At 37.6% G+C, this 22,897-nt stretch overlaps 1 protein-coding gene across 2 annotated transcripts; it reads right to left on the bottom strand.

The window, feature by feature from the left end:
- Nucleotides 1–4,660: 4,660 nt before the first annotated feature.
- On the bottom strand, nucleotides 4,661–7,633 carry LOC127655140 (POU domain, class 3, transcription factor 3-A). 2 transcript variants are annotated; one of them, XM_052142783.1, is made up of 2 exons: nucleotides 5,744–7,633; nucleotides 4,661–5,560 (listed from the first exon to the last, which is right to left on the bottom strand). In XM_052142783.1, exons 1-2 carry the CDS (start codon nucleotides 7,029–7,031, stop codon nucleotides 5,514–5,516), a joined length of 1,335 nt encoding a protein of 444 aa, XP_051998743.1. In that variant the 5' UTR covers nucleotides 7,032–7,633; the 3' UTR covers nucleotides 4,661–5,513. The 2 variants fall into 2 exon arrangements, with proteins under 2 accessions (XP_051998743.1, XP_051998742.1); XM_052142782.1 differs by having other exon boundaries at nucleotides 5,784–7,633.
- Nucleotides 7,634–22,897: the final 15,264 nt, after the last annotated feature.

Here is a 22,897-nt window from a genome sequence, read left to right as displayed (position 1 = left end):
AGAATAGCAGGATTAACACATGATGCATAATAACAGTCTTGTGTTCATCCCTTCTGAACAAGGTTTGGAGAACAATTACCAGCAATTAAACAACCGCCAGTTATTCAAAGAGATAATTATGTCCTTGGTGTATTGCATCAATTATATAGCTACTTTTATTTCAGCCTGCAAACTCTCTGCTACGTCGTATGTGACATGTTTGGAAGGGTTTGAACAACAGAAATTCCTGCACTTATCCCCTCTAAATACTGATAAGCACAATGAAATATAAGCACAGAGAAAGTGAAAAGTGTCCTCTCATATATGAAAGGATTTTGTTGTTTTGCATTTTGTTGTCAGTTATAATAATGTCGTGGTCCAAGGAGAAATCTCTCTAAAGTGACGATTTGGATTTGCCATCCCAATTGAATCCTTTTACTATGGATGAAATTTTCGAAAATAGGAGATTAAATCCAAACAATCCTGATTTTGTATTGAGGATGATTTTCTTGAGCTGCCAAATGACTCGTCATACAGGCCACTTGTGTATTTCTAAATCAGTTTCCATGACGGGCCGAGGTGCATACTGTAATAGCATTTCAGGAAGGCCCTGTTAAGGCTGTTTTCTAATGCTGAGACCTTATTCAATGGGTTTAGGTCTACATTTTCTCCCATTCTTTCAGAGGGAGATTGAGGCTCTAAGAGCTTAGCTGAAATTCAGATGTTCCCTTGAAATGAAATGGCTTTGTGCTTTCTGACAACCTCAATACAATTCTGACTCAATCCTTGCAGACAAAGGTCTGACCTTAACAAATTGTGCCGTGACTACAATGAGTTGAATTTAAAAAAACTGATGCTTGAAAGGACATTTGATAATGTGATAATGTGTGTGTTCTTCAGACGTAAATAACAAGCCAATGCAAATATTAACAGTCTTAGTGCACACATTTTGAAAACACAAAACAGTTTTGCACTAAGCATGCAAAATAACAATGTTTTTTTTTATATAAAAATAGAAAGGTGTTTAAACAAGAAGCAGTAGCAGATTTTGTTGAAATATACTGTTTCTTTTTTCCTTCTTATGGGCCTCAAGGGTATAATGGCTAACTCCAAATACCTGTGTCCAATTGTAAGTAATCTATTAAACCACAGAGCCCACAGCCTATTTCCCCTCTGCTTCACATCCTCCAGTTAATGTGATAGCTACAACAAAGCAGGAACACCTTTCACCTCTTGTTCTCTACTTACGTCTTTTATTTCTGTTCATCCCCTGTCTTACTTTCTCTATCCCACACTCACACAAAAACACAAGTTTTGCATGTATATATTTAAGATTATTACATATAGAATTAACCGTAATTCAAAGCCCTTCCAGACTGTGAAAGTCTTATAAAAATGTGCATTCAACTCACTTAGAATGACATATCGGGCCTCCAGATGTAATGTTGCTATTACAGAATTTAGGGATATGGCCCTTGCCATGTGTAGAGTCAGTTTGTTGCTAAGCATTAGAATGCGTGCTTTTGGTCTCCACTTCCTGAAGTTTCAGGGACCGGTCAGAGGCAGCGATGCCCCCATATTACTCAGTGGGCAGGGTATGACACGCTGTCACCTTGGCAACTTCTGCCAATAATGTGCCTGGCGGGCTAACTGACCTCAGCTGGCAGCGTGCCATGGGTTGCAGCAGGTGTGTGACAGTGAAGGTCCATAGGCCAATAATCCAGCCGTCTTCTACAGCCTTAGACATTGTTCGATCACGTGTATTGGTCTCATGGGAATTGCGAGAAAATAAAATGTTATGGTGTGTAGTGTAGTGAGACACAGTTAGGTGAGCAGCAGGTTTGCACAGAACAAAAAGGTTCAATGCTCAATTTTTAAAAGTGATTTTCAAAGCTTAATGTTAACCTTGGTTATTAATATCAGTGTAAATTCTAAATAAATCAGTTGGATAAAAGGAAATTTAAGGCCAACTCAGGTGCAGCTTTTTAGTTACAATTAGTTAAATAATGTTGTCTACAAATGTTCCTTTAATATTTTATCCATAAAATGGATTGAGATTGATAGCCTGCTCTTTTAGTGTGGGAGGGAATTCCAAAAGATGGCGCTAAAGAAATATGAGAGAGGATTTCACTTATCTGGTAGGCTACATATACAGTACCTACATCAACTCTTCGGTTTGCGCGTCTATAATTATAAAAAATTACAAATAAATAAATTACAAAAATAAAAATGTATTTCAACCACTCACTATAATAGAAACTACAATAACACTCACTATAATTATTAAGCAAATTTAGAGTTCAGTCCTCTAAATAAACATTTCAAGACGTCATTATAGCCTAATAATAATAGGTATAGATAGCAAAAATTTCGGCTATTTAATATACATCATCCCACATATAAAATATAGAATTACCTAATACCTATAGGCTATAGAAAACATGTGGAAGTAAAAAGTTTTGTATTTCCATAAGAAGAAGAAGAAGAAAATAATATGAAAAAATTATATATTTGTTTGAAATATTTATATGGCATATTCACTGTTTATATATATTTTACTTTTTAGCATGCATGCTTTGTTACCTTACATTTCAGAGACAGTAAATAATAATAGCTAAATAAATTGATAGGCTTAAAAGTTGAAGAAACATTACTCCATATTTTTGATACTGTAAAGTTCTGCGAAATCGCCTTTGTTTTGAATCCACGCATTGCTCTTATTTCAAGTCAATCAGAATCATTGGGCAACTATTATAACAGTTGAGAGTTTCATTGAGAATGCGCAGCCGAATATCTTTCATTTATATATGAACTTCTGCTCAAAATGGACGGACACGAGTGTTTTAGCTAATGTTTTTGTTTCCCATTGGAATCGTTGAACAGGCTAGTTTTTACCAAAATATATAGTTCATTTGTGCATTATTTCTTAATATTTGCATTTGCAAATTTAGCTTTTAAAATCCAATAAATAAATAAACAGTGCATCCTATGAATTAACCTTAAATTTATTTTATAGGGTAGCCTATTGTATTTTTAGTTCCCGGCATTAGCCTACTGCTATAATAGTGCACTTTGTAATAACAGTAAAATGTTTAAAGACAGTTTTGACAAACACTCAGAGCATTACAACAGTAATACTCAGTAACTCTGTGTGCGTAAACAATGCTATTAAATGTGGTAATATTGCATGAAGGGTGGGGCGCGTGCTTATGACTACAGGTTGAAATTCGTTGCCACGCAACGGCTGTACGGTAAATCATCCGCGAAATTTAAATCTTCGAGAGAAGGGCCGTGTGTTTGGCTTAATAGTCACTTCCACACAAAAGTTCTTCATTAAAATAAATTAAACAAATAAATAAATGAATACAAACCGCTGCTTTCCCAAGACTTAACAGAAGCGTCGTTAAGCTGGAAGGTTAGTGTTGCGCTTTATCTAAAAGCGTGCAAACCCAGCAGTTTCAAATATATGTAATTGATAAAAAAAAAAATAGCTAGGACAAATAGCCAAACATGTCTTGATGAAATAAATGGTCAATAGTTCTGCTTTTCCCCAGCAGAAACGGCCGGTTTGCAAAAAAAGGCAATTCAGTCACACCGGCGTTTTTGCTTTTACATTGCAATCTGTTGGAGGGATCTAGGCCCTTTTGCACTCAGAGAGCTACGTGGCAGGCATACGAATTTCCATGCATACAAATTCACCCCTGCTTTAGAGCGAGCACGGAATGAATTCCAAATTACGTCACTCGCTGTGCGGGACGCCTGTGCTTCTTTCAAATTCAAATAAGAATACATTTTACAAAATATATTTTGGTTTGCCGAAGTCACGCCAATTAAATATCATATTTTGTAGGCCTATTTGAATTATATAAACACTCACGCAATTTTGTCGTTCGTTTTTATGCTCAGATAGCATAATTCAGATATTTACTTCTGTCATCCAAACTAATCAATAAAAGATGTTTGCCCAAAAAAATAAATAAATAAATAAATTAAAAAAAAAAAAAAAAATAATATATATATATATATATATATATATATATATATATATATATATATATATATATATATATATATATATATATATATATATATATATATATATACGCCTATATTTTATTCAGTAAAGGGAAACAAAAATCTGAAATCAGTATAATGCATATCAACGGGTCTAATGTATTACAGTACCAACCACCATGCAGGTTTGGTACACCGTCCACCCGGACTATTTGGATTCTCAGCAAATCTGACGGAAAAGTTTTTTCAAATCCGTTATGCAACGTTATTTGTTTTACAAAAACGACGTGAAGTCTTTTATTGAAACCCGCCTTTTATAGCAGATAAAGTGTATTAACAGGTACATTTCTTACTCTTTCTCTCTCTCTCTTAAAAAAATCCCGAAAGCATACACAGAAAATCTTACATGCAAAACCTCAATAATATTTAAAGAAATAAGATATTAAAATGAGAAAACATTTGGGAAGTATTCGAACTAACATTTTCAGGCCAAGGGTCAAGAGATCCCCTTCCCTTTGTACACGTTCCAGAGACTCGATGTGTCACTATTTGTCTAGACACATCCAGAACAAATCAAACGAATATTAATCATACATTTTGAATGTAGTTTTAGAAATCAAATTGCTGATAAAAGAACGAGAGAAAGAAAGTTGCACAATTTCACAGTTGCATCTGAGAGCTATCAGATTTATTGTTCTCATTCACCTCTCGCTGAGTGAGTATAGTGAATTTAAATAACAATAACGAGGAACGGTTTGTTTCAGCTTTGTCAATGTGTTCGTGTACAATTCTGCATGTAATAACAAGTGTGATAATAACAGTATAAAATATAATCAATCGTTAAAATGACAGAGGGGGAAACGATGAAGGCCTACAAGAAATGCTACTAGGTTGAAAGTCATCACATTGCGCAACAAATCTGCCATTGCTCCAGAAACTATTTGAAAGATTGATTTTAGTGAAAAATATAAAGCAAATCATTTAAATCAACACAGATCATCCATATTGCCAAATGTACACAGACGTGTTATCAAAACCCACCAAAAACTTCTGCCTGGTAAAACAGGAGGGCAATATCTACGATTATTTAGCCAAACAACAACAAAAAAGTGTTTACAGGGAGAGGCTGAAATTGGAAAATAAGTGCAGTTTAGAGTAATCAAATTGTTTTCCCTTATTTTTTCTCTGTGTAAAAGCTAGTCACAGAAGTGTAGTCCACAAAAATACTATGAAGTAGAAAAGGTGTAGTTCGTTGCACATAATGTTCCCAAAGTGGACAATTCCTTTTTGTTCAAATGAGTAATATAATTCCTGCGCGTCCTGGGGTAAATTCTTCCACTGTTTAATATTTAATGCCTGTCTGCATTGATCCATGTCCTTGAGAGTTCTTTTGTAATTTCCCTTAAAGGGAATTCATAAAGTCTACGTTGGCTTTGGGTTTGTCATCATTTCGGTGTCAGTGCACCAGAATCTCCTGGCCATAGGAGCTGGTAGTTGTCACGTTGTAGTTGTTGTCCGGCTCATCTTTCAAACTTGCACCTTTTAAGTATTCTATCACAAAACTCTCCTGAAACACAGAGCAAACACAGTCATAGCGTTAGGGACATTGGAGGATAAAAAGGTTTCTAAAGATGCGTTTTGGGTTTGAGTTTAGTTTCCCTCGTACAAAACATAGAATATTTTTGGTGCTAATCGTCCAATTACTGGAAGTGTGCATAACATAATATATTTTAGGTCTCAGTGAACATACGTTTGCAGTCCATGGACGGAGGCGGTGTGTCTGCACTCACGTTGCCGGTGTGGGTGTACACGTCCTCGGGCGTCTGAGGGACCCCGGGCGGCGTCATCCTCTTCTCTTTCTGCCTTCGGTTGCAGAACCAGACCCGAACCACCTCTTTCTCCAGCTGAAGGTTGTCTGCGAGCGAGGTGATCTCCTGTGCCGAGGGTTTGGGGCATTTCAAAAAATGGCTTTCCAAGGCTCCCTTTACGCTCACCTCGATGGAGGTGCGCTTCTTTCGTTTCCTGCCTTGGGCTGCTATTTTGTCAATGCTGGTGGGACTGCCCGTGGTGGAGTCAGCCTCCTCCAGCCACTTGTTCAACAGTGGCTTGAGTTTGCACATGTTTTTAAAGCTCAGCTGGAGGGCCTCGAATCTGCAAATGGTGGTCTGGGAGAAGACGTTTCCGTAAAGAGTTCCTAGTGCTAAGCCGACATCGGCCTGAGTAAAACCCAGTTTGATCCGACGCTGTTTAAACTGCTTAGCGAACTGTTCCAGGTCGTCGGAGGTCGGCGTGTCCTCGTCGGAGTGCGAGTCGTGGCTGTTCACTCCCGCGTGGTGCTGGTGGTGATGGTGATGGTGGTGAGGGTGCTGCTGCTGCTGCTGATGGTGGTGGTGGTGGTGATGATGGTGGCTCCCGTGGTCCATTTCTGGAGAATCTCCTCGCATCAACCCCGGGTGGACCAAACTCCCAGTGGGGTTCAACATCCCGTTGACTGTGAAACCACCGGGCTGGGAATAAATCAGAGACTGTTGGGACTGCTGTTGCCCTCCGGTGATGGTGGGGATATGCGAGGCTGCGCTGCCACCCCACGCGCCTTGGTGGGACTGGTGAGCACCAAGATGCGTGGGTCTGTGGTGCAGCGCCGTGCCAGCGTGCAGGTCTTCCCTGTTTGAATTGTTCTTGACATCTTGTTGTTGTGGGCTGCCAGCCATGCCAACAGGGCTGGAGGACCACGGGGAGCCGGCTTCAGCAGCCGCGGCGGCGGCAGCGGCTGCTGCGGCAGCAGCGTGAGGCAGCGAGGTAACCCATTGATGGGCATGGCTTAGCATGTGCCCCCCGTTACTAGCTACCATGGCTCCCTGCATGAAATCGCTCTGTACCATCTTGACCGTGGGATCTCCTCTGTAGCCTCCCGACACCGAGGTTACGGCAGCACTTCCCGGCTGCATGCCACCACCTCCGGACTCCGAGTGCACGATGGAGGCTGATGAGAGAATACTATTGCTGGCCAGGTAAGGATTAGAAGCCGCTGTGGCCATCCCCCTCACCACTTTGAACAATTCTACTTATTATTCCCCTCCCCGTGTCGTCTTAACTTTTTTTCCCAACCCCTAGAAGGCACGTTCTATTTCATGAATTATTCAAACTGGAAAAGCATGCCTGGTATTTTGAGTTGGTCCACCGACAACACAGCACAAGATGGAAATATTTATATTTATATATATCCTTCAGAACCTCCTTTTATCATAAGCAAAAAGAGAAAGAAGGAAATTGAACGTAATCCACATTATTGGAAGTTGTTTTTACAATGTTCAGTTGCATTCCATTCTTAATGTCATTATCTTATTGGCCAAAAATATGAACGATCACAGAGATGTAAAAAGTCCTGATTCTTCACACCAACTTCATGTGACGATTAAACAAATCCCATACAGAACTTCACCTTCGCGCGCTACCTCGACTTGCCGTGGAGGCTTAATAGAAAAAGATGTTCCTTTGTAAACTTCTCTGTTGTCCTTATTGAGTCTTGGTAATTATATTTCTTCCTTTCACAGAGTCCATCTGACGTTAATCTTCAATGCATTCAGCAGCACACAACTCTATTAAAGCACGCGCAATGGAGAGCTTTCACTGTCCTCGCGCGCTCTGTTCCTCTCTCTCTTTCTGAGCGCGAGAGCACGAGAATGTTTACGTTCAGCCCCCGCGTGCGCACACCATTCACATCCTTCACCCAATTACCGCGAGGAAGTTTCTGCGAGATTGATGCTCATTGGATATCCTTCGGGAGAGTGACAGATCTCAGTGCAGCTTTTGAGTCCCGAAAACAAGGGATCACGTCAAGGCGTTGCAATTTGCTATGTCTAATTTGGATATGTCAACATACGAATAAAAGTGAGACCTTCTATCTGGGGAGGAAGTTGATATTATTCAGTAATCTTGAATTTATATTGAGCTGCACTAGTTTTTCTGATGGTTATAACTATGTATGATATTTTACCTGGGGGCATGCAATTAACAAAACAGGAAAACAGAAAAATCAGAACGCTGAACAAGCTGCGGCCATGAAAATGGGAGATGCAGATAAAGCAATGCAAACAACAGACAGATAAAAGCATGAATAATTTCAGCATTAACTTGGGAGTAGAAATTAAGTAGCATATGCACACCCCCTTCCCCTCAAAATAAATAAAATAAAATACATTTATAAATAAAAATACAATAAATCAGTTCAAATAAGGCCTGTTATTACCATGTGGGGACTAACAACACGAAAAGCCAAGTTTCATAGTTTATTCACATTTATTGCACAAATAAAGCAGAACAATTTCAACGAAAGAGACTTTTAAAATTTTCAACTGACTTCAGTAAACAAATGTACAGTGATCTCTACCTATCTGGCCAAATTATGTAAAATACTGCACTCCAATTAAAATAAAGTCAAAGCCGGCGTAGCTATAATACATTTAAACGCCAAAATGTAGCCTATATATTTGATATGTTCCACACCAACTTGCAAGTATGAGTCCTCTGCAAGTAAACTTATAAGAAAATATAGCAGTCCTTCTAGATAGTGAAAAACAAACATAAAATGAAATAGGCTAGATTGTGCACTGATTTATTATATTTGTTTTTTTTTGTTTGCATAAAGTGGCTTGATCCACCCTGGAACATATAGCCTATTGTATATAGCGTCGAGGACAGGCACACTCCTGCACTGCGAGCGATGAACAGTTAGTGCTGATTTTCATTTGCATAAATTTTCATATGTTTAAGTGAAAATAATAGCGGAGCAGAGGAGAGCGTGATTCACTCGAGACGAAGGAAGAGAGACGGAGCTGTGCTGGATTCATTCCTGCGGTAAGAGATGTTACTCTCTCTCGCTCTCTCTCTCTCTCTCTCTCTCTCTCTCTCTCTCTCTCTCTCTCTCTCTCTCTCTCTTGCACTATATGTCTGAATGTTTTGTTTCATTCGCTAAAAACGAGTACATTAAATTTAAGGACCGGCGTTGTTTTGCAGGACGGTAAAATGCGCTGTAAAAATTCAGATCGCTAATGCAGAGATTCATGAGGCCCTTGCGAGGCCGGTGAAAGCATATTAAAAATCATATTACTAATATATAGGCCTATAAAACTCGTCTTGCCAGAGGTCACATCATGACACCATAATCTTAAAATAAATAATAATAATAATAATAAAAATAAAATAATAATAAATGCAGTATAGCACAATGAGATGGCAGTGCATTATTTGTCATGAACTCTTTGACCATTTCATTAAGCTTCTTATGACTACGCAAATACTAGGCGCTTATAGGACTTTCTGTGGACGTATTGTTTATGTATCAAGATCCAAGGATATAACAAATTAGCTATTTCAACTCCAGTAAATTAGTGCCACTTTAATGGCATGCCGGCAATATAATATAAGGAAATAAATGAATAGTTTTTAGACCATCTGGAGACGTACGCTTGTCTATTTTCAAACTTTTCTAAAACTCTTCAAAACAATAACTATAAGTATTAGCAGACAATTTGGACATATACCTAAATAGTAAATAGTAAATAAATATAGTGTAATGCATTAAAATGTATGAGAACAAGTCTCGCTGATTATATGCTCTCTGAAATCCATTCGGGAAAGGATCCGAAATGCAAAATAAAACTGATCAATTAAAAAGCCATGCAAAGTGTCAGTTGTTGAGATCTTTGTAATAAAAAAATAAAAAAAATAAAATAAAAACATTGCAAAGACATGACCTATTAGTAACAGGTCATCAAATGTTAAAACGGGAAATGTGAAGTTGAGTCATCTTGCTTGGGCATCTGGAGATGATCAATCATTATGAGACTATGGGAAGATCAACAATGGCTCCATATGTCATTTATAGGCTAATTAAGTTACTTGATTTTATGTTACGCCTATATGTAGGTTTTGCACACTAATTGACGCTTGTTGACGTAAAGTCGTGCTAAAGATTTACATGAAAGTGGCCATAATTGAAATATACAAATGCTTTTGCTCCTACAAAAGATTAAATACATTTTAACTGTTACTATGATTGTTGGCAACATTATAGTGCACTATGTCTGTTGTTTTATATATAATACAAATACACGCGTGGAACTGTTCGTATTCTGTTCACGCGCGCATGCGTCATCAAGTAAACAGACAACCCGATCTCACTGAAACAGACAAGTGTCAGATTTCTCTTTATGAATAAAAAAAGCTCAATTTGACTGCCATCATATATAAAATGATTTGGTAAGAATACCATGTATACTATTCCTAGCTGTTGCAAGTTCATGCCGTTGTCAACTGATCAAATAAATCTATGAATTTATGAAGTTGTCCCATTAACAACCATATAAAGCATTTTTTAATTTACTGAGGTCCAAATAAAATGTTGTTTTATGAATCTAGTCTCAGTGTGCTAAAGTTTCCCCACAAATAATTCAAACCCTGCACACACACATAGACACTATCCACACACATCCACCTATTTCCCCAGTCCTTGTATTACATTAATCAAAGCACATATTTCCCAAGAGAATCGACACATGGATCACAGTAAATCCTAGTGAAACTGAATCTCACAGAGGCCTAACTCAGCAGCCCAACTGTATTTTCCATACATATTCTTTTTTGTGATTTCTTGTAAGAGAAATATTTACACCTATTGACATTCACTACTGAATAAGCAGCTCTAAATGGACTTCCTAGCTGGACAAGACATTGGCTAGAAGCGTTATAACTAACCTCATGATTCACATACATTTCTCCCAGCAAATGCAACAACCAAATTTTCTCTACTGGTGTGTATTTGGTGATTTAAGTTTGTTGAAGCATTAGGAATGTTAAACCATTTCAGATGCCTCACTACCCAGTAAGAGTGAATTATGTGGATGACATCACAGAGATGTTGTGAATGTGAACATTGCCAGCTATACAGAGCTGAAACTGTTCAATATGAGGAAAGTTTCAAATGTGCTATGCTTTCTTCTGCAAGTGACTGCAATGCAAATCTCTTTTCCCCTGCAGGTAAGAGCAAGTCCCTCTGATAAACACAAGACACACAAGACACACAAGGCCTTCTTTCAGTGATAGCTCATTTATAGGGGCAGGATGACTAGGATTATCTTTCCTTCTGTCCTCCTTTCTCTCTCTCTTGCCATCTCAGCTGTAGTCTGCATATTCTGGCAATGTATGTAACAGAACAGGAAACAGTTGCACTGTAGTTTTTGACAGATCTTTGTAATAAATATCAGTAACACTTTAACATTAATGTTCCATTTTTCAAGGGTATGTGAAGGGGTCTATTCATGACTAATAAGTAATTTAAAATGCATTATAAATAATTGGTATGCAGTTATAACAACATGAATAAAAATTGAGACTTTCTTGCAATAATTGTCAAATAGTAAGCATTTTAACTAGCTTGTTATAAATGCTTAATAAATACACTTAATCATACTTATATTAGTCAAAACAAAATGTCCTAATTCATGACATATTTGACACTGCAGCAAAAGAAGACTAGTATAGTGTGACGGGAACAAGAGCTATTATGTCATTTTGCTAAAGTCCGCTTTGTGTTTATATTATATATGGTGCTACTCCAAGTGGTGTCCCAACTTACCTAGTCATAGTTACCACAAATCTTCTGCAAAACCCCTTTTAAGGTCTTCATTTACAGCATATATGATCTAATAAAGCCTGATGGCAATTTAACCATACTGAGCTTTATGTACATAGGTTTCTAATGTTGGTAGTTCCTTAAAAATTCTTCATATGTGTAAACTTTACATTTTGATATTTATAGGTTACTAATGTTGAATAAGCGTTATAAGCATTTATAATATTTGAGGTCAAATGGCTCACAATTTGGCAGGTATTGCATGAATGTCGCCATTTTATTATCAGCGCATATCAATGATTTATAATGCATTTTTAAATAAATTATTAATAATTAATTAACCTATTTATTAACCCTTAACAAAGGCAACATTATTGTAAAGTGTAACCTACTGTATATGTCCTACCATTTCTTACTTTGAAACATGGAAATTCTGGATATGAGCGCGTGTTGTGCACTTTTGTAAGTTGACAAAACGATTGGTTGGCTTATTGAGATTATTTTCTGTCTAAAAGGAACACTACAGCACTTCTGAAGAGCTCTGAAGTAAAGGTGCTATTCAGCTATGTTCAAGCTTTTCTGTTGGTAAGGATCATACCAACTGGAGCAAAAAAAAAAAAAAAAAAAATCACAAAATTGTCCTCTCCTTCTTTCTTTCTCGTGTGCTGCATTTGCATTTTATTCAGCTTACCAAAAGAAATAGCCTGCAGCGAGAAAACTCTAACCACTATGCATATAAGAAAGAAAGACTGAGAGAGAAAGAGAGAACATAAAAGAAGTGAAAAAGAACAGAGGCAGACAGATTAAAGGGAAATGAGAGATAATCTCCAAGCTACTGTCCATTTCTACTGTAGTCACAAGCCATCATCTGTAATGGGAAAAATGCATCAGCATGCACACCGCTAGATGAGGTGCAATCCATGCATTCCTTTGTCACCTAACCACAGAAATCTTCACTCTGTGGTCTTAAATAGTCTTTTGATGGTATCTTTAGACCAATTTAAAAATTTTTTTTGCCATTATTATGCGAGAGCAGGGATATTATGTTGGCCTGTCTTTGGGATGTGGGTCATTCTCAGAGAAGTGAGTGTGCAGAGTATCTTCACATGTTACCTGAGGACACCACAGGTGTGTTATCATCATCAGACCTTGCTAACTGTATGTGGCCCCTGCTCTTCTGACAAATACAGGGACCCATCAATGTTTCAGCCCACATAGAATGACTCAAAGGGCCTTTAAAGTGAGTAAAACCCATTCTCTTTAATTCTGATTACACTCTGAAAGTGTCTTTAGCATGTGGCGGCTAAATTGGGCTATCAGCGCTAAGTAGCAGCGGAGAAGAAAAGAGCCAATTATGCCAGTCAAAGCCAGATGATGATTCTCATCTTCACTTTCTCTACACACACACACACACACACACACACACACACACACACACACACACAGTGTGGAGAGGAATACGTCTCCTTTTTTTACAAAACATAGATATTACACACATATCTAGTGACACACCTTTTTACGTTACTGTATTCTACACATTATGTGAAAGTATTGAGAGACAACGACAGGTGCACAATTTTTATTCACTCTAAAAGACTTCAGAATGAGTCTAATGTAAATAGTCTGACAGTTTGACAATAAAAAAAATATTGTTTAAAATTAAAGATATATTCTCAAAATCTAGATTGTTTTCATTTATTTATTTTATGCAAGGTGGATGAATCAAACCCTATCAGATGTTTATTTGTCTGGGATAAAAGGGTTAAGGTAAGATAAGGGTTATTTGTGCCAAATCTGAGCTCTGCAATTCCTGCATGATTAATGTGTATAGAAGACTTTATAATGCAAATAAAATGCTCTTTTGACAATGTAGCATCCTTATAAAGTATTGCACCGTTCCATTTCCCTACATTCCATTAACTTTTCCTGATTTCTTAAAATCCCCCACTGTTACCGCTGTATGTGGATTCCTGTGCACAGCATCCGCAGTGAACTTTAATATGCCAAAGGAATAAGACCGCTTTTGTGCTCAAAACATTGAGACACTTGGAACACATGCCTGAGAGTTAAAAAAAAGGAAATGAGAACAATCTTGTGTCATAAAATGTATATTTAGAGACTTTTAAGACAAATTAAAATAAAGCCTCTCTGTTCTTATGTATTACCCAGATGGGGAAGTTTGTACTTCAGTTTTAAGAGCACACAACAGAGGGATGTGCTGTATCCTGTGTCAGTCTATTTACTGTACCTCTGACAGCTCAGCACATGAACTTACAGCAGACTTGAGAGAATATACGGAAGTATATGGCATCCATCCATCCATCCATCCATCCATCCAGATGGAGAACGGAAAGTAGAAAAATAGCCAACAAGTCCGAGTACAAATGGGAACTCCTTCAAGACTTCAAGAATGTCCAGAATGTGCAAAGCAAGGCAATGGGTGGATACTTTGAAGAAGCTAAAATATAAGATACTTTTGATATATTTAACATATTCGGCTAATATATTATTTCTATACTTCCATACAGGTACTGGTACTGTCTCTTTGCACAGATTACAAACTCTATTATTTCATAATGAATGTTCAAAGATATGAATTCATAGTATTTAATTGAAATAGTGATTTATTGTAGACTCACTCAGAACTTTATTAGGAACACCTATATAAGTATTCATGCGATTATCTAATCAGCCAATTGTTTGGGGGCAGTGCAATGCATACACTAATGCAGATATGGGTCAGGAGCTTCAGTTAATGTTCACATCAACTATCAGAATGGGGAATTTTTTTGGACTGTTGAATGATTGTTGGTGCCTGATGGGCTGGTTTGAGTATTTCTGTAACTGCTGATATCCTGGGATTTTCATGCAAAACAGTCTCTTGAGTTGACTCAGAATGATGCCAAAAACAAAAAATATCCAGTGAGCGGCAGTTCTGTGGACAGAAATGCCTTGTTGATGAGAATTGCCAGACTGGTTTGAATAGACAGAAAGGCTACAGTGACCCACTCTGTATAATTGTAGTGAGCAGAAAAGGATCTCAGAATGCACAACATGTCGAATCTTGAGGTGGATGGGATACAACAGCAGTCAGCAGAAGACCACATCGGACATTTTATTAGGATCATAGTGTTCCTAATAAAGTGCTTGGTGAGTGTATATCAGTGATATATGCAATGCAACTGCGAAATGAGTGCATAAAGGCTGCTGTAACATAGATGCTTCATAAGTTCCATAATGATTTATCAAATTGGTAGAGTTGAAATATTATTACATTTTATTACGTTTCCTGATGTGGTAAAACTCTACAATTAGTTAAGATAACATTAAAGGAATATTCTGGGTTCAAGTTAAGCTCAACACATAGCATTTCTGCTTTTTTTTTTTTTTAAAAAGGTGGGGCAAGTCAAAATAAATGTTGAATATGTTCACTAGATAATGCATTATGAAATATAGCATGAACTAACAATGAACAACTGTATTTTTATAAATAAATTAACATTAACTAAGATTAATAAATGCTGTAAAAATATATTGTTCATTGTTGGTTCATGATACATAATGCATTAACTAACTATTGTAAAGTTACCACTCAGTCATTTGCCCTGGAATCCTCAAAGCCACCAGGAGGAAGATTCATGATGGAGGATAATCATATATTGTGACCAACACACTCTCGTGACTTCATTTGCTTGCCTGTTACATGTTTTATATTGTTTATACAGTAAGTGGTTAGGTTAAGGAATAGGGGTATTAGGGTATCTAAAACATCGATATGATAGTTTAAATGTAACTAAACTCATATTTATAAGTATAATAAAACATATTGGATTTAAACACGCGCAATAAATCTGAAACTTTCCGAGCCTGTGACGGTATCATCTGAACTGAAGCGAGATCGGCGTGATAATGACATTTTGATAATGCAAGCAAAAAGTCAGTACGGTAAAATATTTTTCATGATACTGCCATGCCCGTGACACTTTTCCACCTGAAACCGATCTTTCTTTAATATGCATGATGCAGCAGAAGCACTAGGGGTTTCATGTCTTCATCTTTTATAAGGTTTAAAGACAATTACAAAGCCCTTCTTTTACACCTTTCCTGCCATAATTAATGAGAAGTCAATCAATTTTGCAAATGTGTGGAGTCAGTTTCCAAACCACTCTCAGAACCTCAAAACCTCTCAGAAGATCAACAGCAGTTGTGAAGTTGAACAGAAGTTGAAATAAAGCTCTCCTTAGTTCTCTTTCTCTCTCAGCCTCCTTCTATTCAGTGGTTTATTCCCCTTCCCCTCATTTTCCTGGTCTCTCTTTATGTCCCTTATCTCTTTCTCACAAGAGCTTCTACAGTCAGTGGTGTCGCTGCTCAAACACTGCTTCATAAAAGCAACATCATCACACAGAAACAAACATACACCAGCACACACACACTGTAGTATACACATCCACAGCTACAACCGAAGATACCCACTATTAAAATGCTTAAAATCATGCAAACTAACACATAAATATCTTTATTTATAGTCAGACTCACACACAGAGTTACAACACACATAGTTCATAGAGTATACCTTTATATACAAAACATAAATCAGAGTGTACATTTCACATTAGTTTAAGTGTCTTGCACTACATCACAAAATCTGAAAATAATTAAAGGTATAGTGTTACGAATTGTGTGGGAAGGAGGAGAAGGCAGATGGGAGGTGCGGATCCAATCGCGGCTTTTATTAACAAACAAATAATAACCATACAAACTCAGGAACAAAATAAAGGGGTCCACAATGGGAAAAGGAAACTAAAACACGGGAGAACATAGAGGGGCAAAAACATCCACAATGAAAAGGGAACCTCGAGCGAACAAGAAGATGCAGGAGCAGCGAACATGAACAACATATCAACATTCAACAAATGACAAAAGAACGGGAAAACAAGCGGGTTTAAATAGATAGGACACGGTGATAACAAAATCATGAACAGGTGCGGACAATAACACTGTGCTGGCCGGGAAAGATGGGAAATGTAGTTTTGACACAAAGACAGTGAAACACGGGGCGGACAACAAGGAAAACGTGACATGGAACGTGAGCAGTGACGAGTGAAACAGAAAACACGGGGCAGACAACACGGGAACGTAACAGATAGTTCACTCAAAAATGAAAATTCTCTCTGTGCATTTCTTTGTTCTGCAGAACACATATAAAGATTTGTATAAGAATATTTCAGCTCTGTAGGTCCATACAATGCAAGTAAATGGTGACCAGACCTTTGAAGCTCCAAAAATCACATTAAGGCCACATGATAGGTGTGGGTGAAAATTATAAATTATCCTCCCTGCCCAGTAGGTGGCGATATGCACAAAGCATGCAAATCACCAAAAACAAGAAGAAGAAGAAAGTGAAAGAGATTCATAGTAAAAGAGGACTTAAATATTGATATTTCTCACCCACACCTATTATATTACTTCTGAAGATATGGATTTAACCACTGCACTGTCATAGCGATTACTTTTATGCTGACTTTTTTGTGATTTTTGAAGCTTCAAAGATCTGGTCACCATTCACATGCATTGTAAGGACTAACAGAGCAGAGAAATTCTTCTAAAATATTTGTTTTAAAAAGAAAGAAAGTCATACATATCTGGGATTGCATGATGGTGAGTAAATGATGAGAAAATATTAATATTTGGGTGAACTATCCCTTTAAGGAGCTGAACTCAGTATTGGATGTAACTTTACAGTAAGATCAGTAAGCGGAACAGTCACACTACTCTCATGCCATCATACAATGTTTTGTGGCTAAAAACTTTGTATTTTAATGTTTATTGCCTGGGCCTGAGCAATCCCATTGTAAGTCCTTCCTGTAACTGATGTCATATTTTTAAAAAGTGAGGGACGAGTCAAAACTAATTTCCTTGACATCTGACACTATGCCACTGTCCATAGAGATTAACTTGTATTGCCTCCTACACTGTCATATAACATCTATTTTACCATATATAATACTGGCAAAGAACACACAACTCTCACCTCAAATAAATTTGATTAAGACCTGTTATATTTCACATACACAGTTCACAAGTCTGTATCATGATGTTCGGTTTGGATTTTCTTAAAAAAACATTTTATCACTGCATTGTTTTCAGCTTGACACAGCTGACAAATGTTCTTTTGTATTAATTAACATTCTGCCTGGATCAGAGGTTTATAAGGGTGCAAGACATGGGTGTTTATTTTGCTCTAAAAATTACTGTAAGGCTTTCATATAAAAGTGAGCTGTTTACACCTTTAACTCTCTTTGGGGAATAGCTTTATTAAATAATGTGAAGATCCATCTTGATTGAACACAATTTAAAGCAGGACAGGGCAAAGTTTATTGGGTTTTCCAAAGTATTTAAAGTTTTATTTCACTGGTGGTAACAGAATGTATAATCATTAAGATGAAGGTTTCTGACAATGTGACAGTGGTTCTTGAGGCCCTTTCCCACTGTAGGAACTAATGCCCATTTTAGATACAGTACTTATACTCGGAACTACTACTTTTCGTCGCACATGATGAACTACAGTTCTCCTTAGCTGTTTAGAGAGACTTTTTTAGCTCCTACGCTGAGGTAGGTACTTTTTTTGAAGAACCTGTGATTTGAACCTGTGGTCAAACATGTATGATTTTGCACTGAGAAACATGAGGAGTCGACAGCCACCATAAGTAAACTAACTGCTAGCTGTCTATTCAGAGGATTGTGCTGAATTTCCAATTCCGTTAACAGAAATAAAATAAAACCAGAAAAGTTTCCAAAGAGTATTGGCTGTTTTTGCGATGGGTGAGCAGAACTGCTGCGTGACTTTATCGGGAGACACGTTTTGAGTTTTCATTGCATTTAACTATACAGAAAATAAAGTGATTTCTGGTTTACTACAAATAATTTTTCTGCGATAAAGACATAAATAATAACATCTTTATAGAGAGAGGGTAATTTAAATATATTATAAACTTGACCATCATAAAATTGTTTTTGCGTGCCTGTTACTTCGTGTTTGTGCAAAAAACAGAGCTAGATTACGTTTACAGGTAAAGTGAGCTGAGATGAGATGAGGTTTGGGATAGTAAGATTAAAGTGACTGTGAGACTCTCAGGATGTAGGAACTGTTTTCCATCCATGAAATTATCAGAATAAAGGACATAAAGCTGGTCTGGTATACATTACACAATACATATAATAAGTATACAATAAAAACTGAAAATATGCATAGTGCTATTTATAACCGATCTAAGGATTTTGATCCTTAGTTTGCAATGCAATCTTTACATGAGTAAAAAACAACTCAATGACAAACTATGAAAAAATGCACTGTCAAGTTGAAGTGTTACCTGGAAGAGGTATTTCTACCTGACCTGACCTTTAAAAATGACTTTTATGGGTGTTGATTAAGTTAAATTAGCCTTTTGCATTTATACACAATGACACATGCAAACCTTACTACATTGAAGAAAGAATTACAAACAAAACAGAAAAAATAAGAGGATAAGAAAATGATAAATAAAAAAAGAAATATTAGTACTATAAAGAGGAGGATAATATGGAGGATATAGAGTGGTGGTGGCGTAGTGGGCTAATGCACACAACTGTTAATCAGAAGGTCATTGGTTCAAGCCCCACAGCCACCACTATTGTGTCCTTGAGCAAGGCACTTAAATCCAGGTTGCTCTGGGGGGATTGTCCCTGTAATAAGTGCACTGTAAGTTGCTTTGGATAAAAGCGTCTGCCAAATGCATAAACGTATAAGAAAATAATAGAGAGCCTAACCATAGAATAGAGTCTGTAATGATGATTTGAAGCATAAAGAGTATGTTTTGTATGACGGAAGAAAGCAATTGTCACACTTCAGGAGATGAGGGAGAGTCACCTGATGGTCTTTCACCATCTAGAGCTAAAACATTTTTTTCTATGGATGCACAAAACTGACAGAAATATTATATTATATAAAACATTTTGTAAATTTATTTGCAGCTTGTGCAGCAATGCTGCCCTTGTGTGCTATCGGAATTATCCTACTTCCCACTTCTGAAGTGTTAATTACGAGTATGTCACGGTCAAGTGCTTAGCAGTCAGAAAAAAAACAGGAAACATGGAGTACGGCAGGTTTATTCATACAAAATACATTCGTATTTTTTGAGGGACTTTTATTTTGACACCATAATACACAGTACTCAGCTTGCTGACAAAAATGGTCAAATACAAGCTATGTTTAAGGTGTGAAAATGTACAACATTCATCAAATGGTTGCTGATATATAGTAATGTATATGAGCGCAATGGCAAGCGCTAACAATTAACTGCATTTAACCGTCCTCTCCTCCACTGTGTTGAAAGGGTACATCTCCTGCCAGCTCAGAAACTCTGGTTACGGGGTTTTCTAGTCGTAATTATGACTTGAGGGTTCGTTCATGTGCAATTTCTATGCGGGAAACTCTGATTTATGATAATTCCGATAGCACATGAAGACAGTATACATTTTAGTTATGGCAAGCAATCAAGAGTACAGTAAGCTACAAATATTGAGGATCAACTGTAGGATTGGAATTCTGATCTGATCTGAATTAAGTGATGCATTTTCTCTCATCCTTACCTACTAGATGGGATGGTCGAGAGGACAGAACAAATTATTGTCCTAATATCTGTATAAAAAAATAAATAAAAAAAATGCTGTTGATTATCACAGAAAATAATGTTGACATATCTCTCAGATAAAAACATAAAAACTAAATAAAAACACAAACACTGTTTCACACTATTTAAAAATGATACCATAAAACTTAAACATTACGCATGTTAGCATGACACTTGTGTGACAGGATCACTTGGCAGTTTTTTATTCAAAGTTTAAATTTAAAATATGAACTACCGTAAAAAATAAACCCAGTTACTTTTTCTTTGTATCAACTAGTTTATTATATTGAATGCATTAACCAATGATTACAAATTGAACCTTACTGTGAAGTGTTACAAAAAAGTGAATATAGTTGCATATGAGTAATCAGAAGTAAGGTGTTAACAGAAATTGCAACTATATAAAGTTGTATATGTTGTCCAGTAGAGGATTTCTGGGCATGGCTGTGGCCAACAACAGCTATAAATAAACACACTTATGAGATCGGATTCATGTGTCTTCACTGTGACACTACAATACATTTTCTGTTAACACCTCATATAAAATGCCATTTTCAGTGGTCTCTAGAGCGCCGTCTGGTGAAAACGGAAGTGGCTATGACCATACTTACTAAACCGGTAATCAAACATAGCCGTCATAAGCAGTTAGCCAATTTGCACTGTGCATTTTACTGCTATACATCAACATACAGTATTTATGCATTTAAATACAACATATGCTATTTAACTTAGCACCAGATTTCAGATGTCATAACGGAGTATGTAATACTGATACGCCGTAGCTTGGTCCTCGGCCACTCCTCCACCCTCTAACGCACAACAGCCGCACCTCCCCGGTCGGATTGGAAGCAGTCCTTCTGGCGGACGGAACGCCCCGCCACATTCTCGGGGTAACAGAAGGAGTTTCGCCCTGCCAGCGGCTCTCCCGCTCCAGGCGGTCGGCAGTGAGCCCCTCCCCGTGGCTGGAAGGGGACTCCTCAGCTCCTGGCAGCGGACCTGACCACTCCAGGCGGTCGGTTAGGATCCCCTTCTCCCCTCGTGGTCGGCGGCTGCTCTGTTGGGGTGGATGGTAGTGGCGAGAACTCTACTACGGCATATCCCTCCTCCTTCCCGGGTCTTTGGCACCAGTGTAAAGCGATTAATGTAAAGGAGGAGGTGAGAACCAGCTTGGCAATATAAATAATAGTTTTAATATAAAACTGAACAAAACGACACAAACACACGGACAAAAAACATGACGGACAGCTGCCTGTAAACGATCTCTCTCTGTCGCACCACCATCCGCAGTCGGCCTTAATCCCTCTTGGAGGCTTAATTAGCCTGATAAGGGACAGGGTGAAAATCACCACCAGGCCCCGCCCTCCGCCCTGTCACAATTAGTTACAATTAATTAACAATAAATAATAATATTACAGCATTTATGAATCTTGGTTAATGTTCATTTCAACATATACATTTTTTTAAATCAAAATTGTGTTTGTTAACATTAGTTAATGCACTATGAACTAACATGAGCAAACAATGAACAATTGTATTTTTATTTACTTAAATTAAGCTTAATAAATGCTGTTAACAATATATTGTTCATTGTCTGTTCATGATACCTGATGCATTTACTAATGTTAACGATTGGATCCTTATTGTAACGTGTTACCAAGTGTATTATATCAATTAACAATATTATATCAAATATAATTTTTTTTCTGCCTTTTACTTCTGTCAGTGGTGCCTTTTTTCTTGTGATATCAAATAAGTTTGATTTATATTACTTGGGTAATGGGTTGATAAACTCAGTTTGCCCAACTCACTGTAGCTATCATACCTGCAGTCAATGCCCAGCATTAAACACTCACACATAACTAGAATTAAATGTAAATCTATGCAGACTACCCAGTAGACAGCATCAAATGCAATCAACACAAGCATTTTGCAGTACACAAGTTTTCACTCTGACGATCCGCTGAAATTTGGCACACAGCACATGCCATTTGGTCAGAAACGATGTACAGTTTATAAAAGTTCTCAAAAGCAGGACATCTGGTGTGCTAAATATCACCACTGTCTCGTCTTCACACACTGCAATGGCACACCATCTCTGCTGAAGCAGATTTATGGTTTGCCAAGTGTTTTCCAGTAATCCCCTGCTGTGTTCCACTGCATGCTGCAGAGCAGGAAGTGCCAGCCTCACAGAATATCTGGCATCATGATGCCTGCTAGAAATCCTACGTAGGAATGTTAATTTTTCTAGTATATGCGAGACACAAATATATTCACAAGCAAACATTAAAATATTTGTACAAGTGAAATTATCTAAAGTAACTGAAAATAAGTAAGAGCAAAAGTGGATGTCCAAGCGAGCTTAAGTACACAAAGCCCATCTTTGTGCAAGAATGTTTTCACCGGGTATTTACAGCATGCATTTAGAGGGCATAGCTCACTCTGTGTGTGTGTGTTACACACAAATTACCAGTAAAAACCCCTTGCCAAAGCATTTAACAGCCAGCTGGCCCTAGTAGCCCCTGTTGCCCAGGGACTGTGGAAAGCCAGGCTGGCAGAGGGAGGGCAGCTCTGGGGTAGCAAGGACTGGCAGCTCCAAGGCTCC

The sequence above is a fragment of the Xyrauchen texanus genome, chromosome 14, assembly GCF_025860055.1.
Source record: "Xyrauchen texanus isolate HMW12.3.18 chromosome 14, RBS_HiC_50CHRs, whole genome shotgun sequence".
Classification (NCBI taxonomy): Eukaryota; Metazoa; Chordata; class Actinopteri; order Cypriniformes; family Catostomidae; genus Xyrauchen; species Xyrauchen texanus.
Note: the sequence above shows the minus strand (reverse complement) of the source record. Positions and strands in the feature narration are given on the sequence as shown.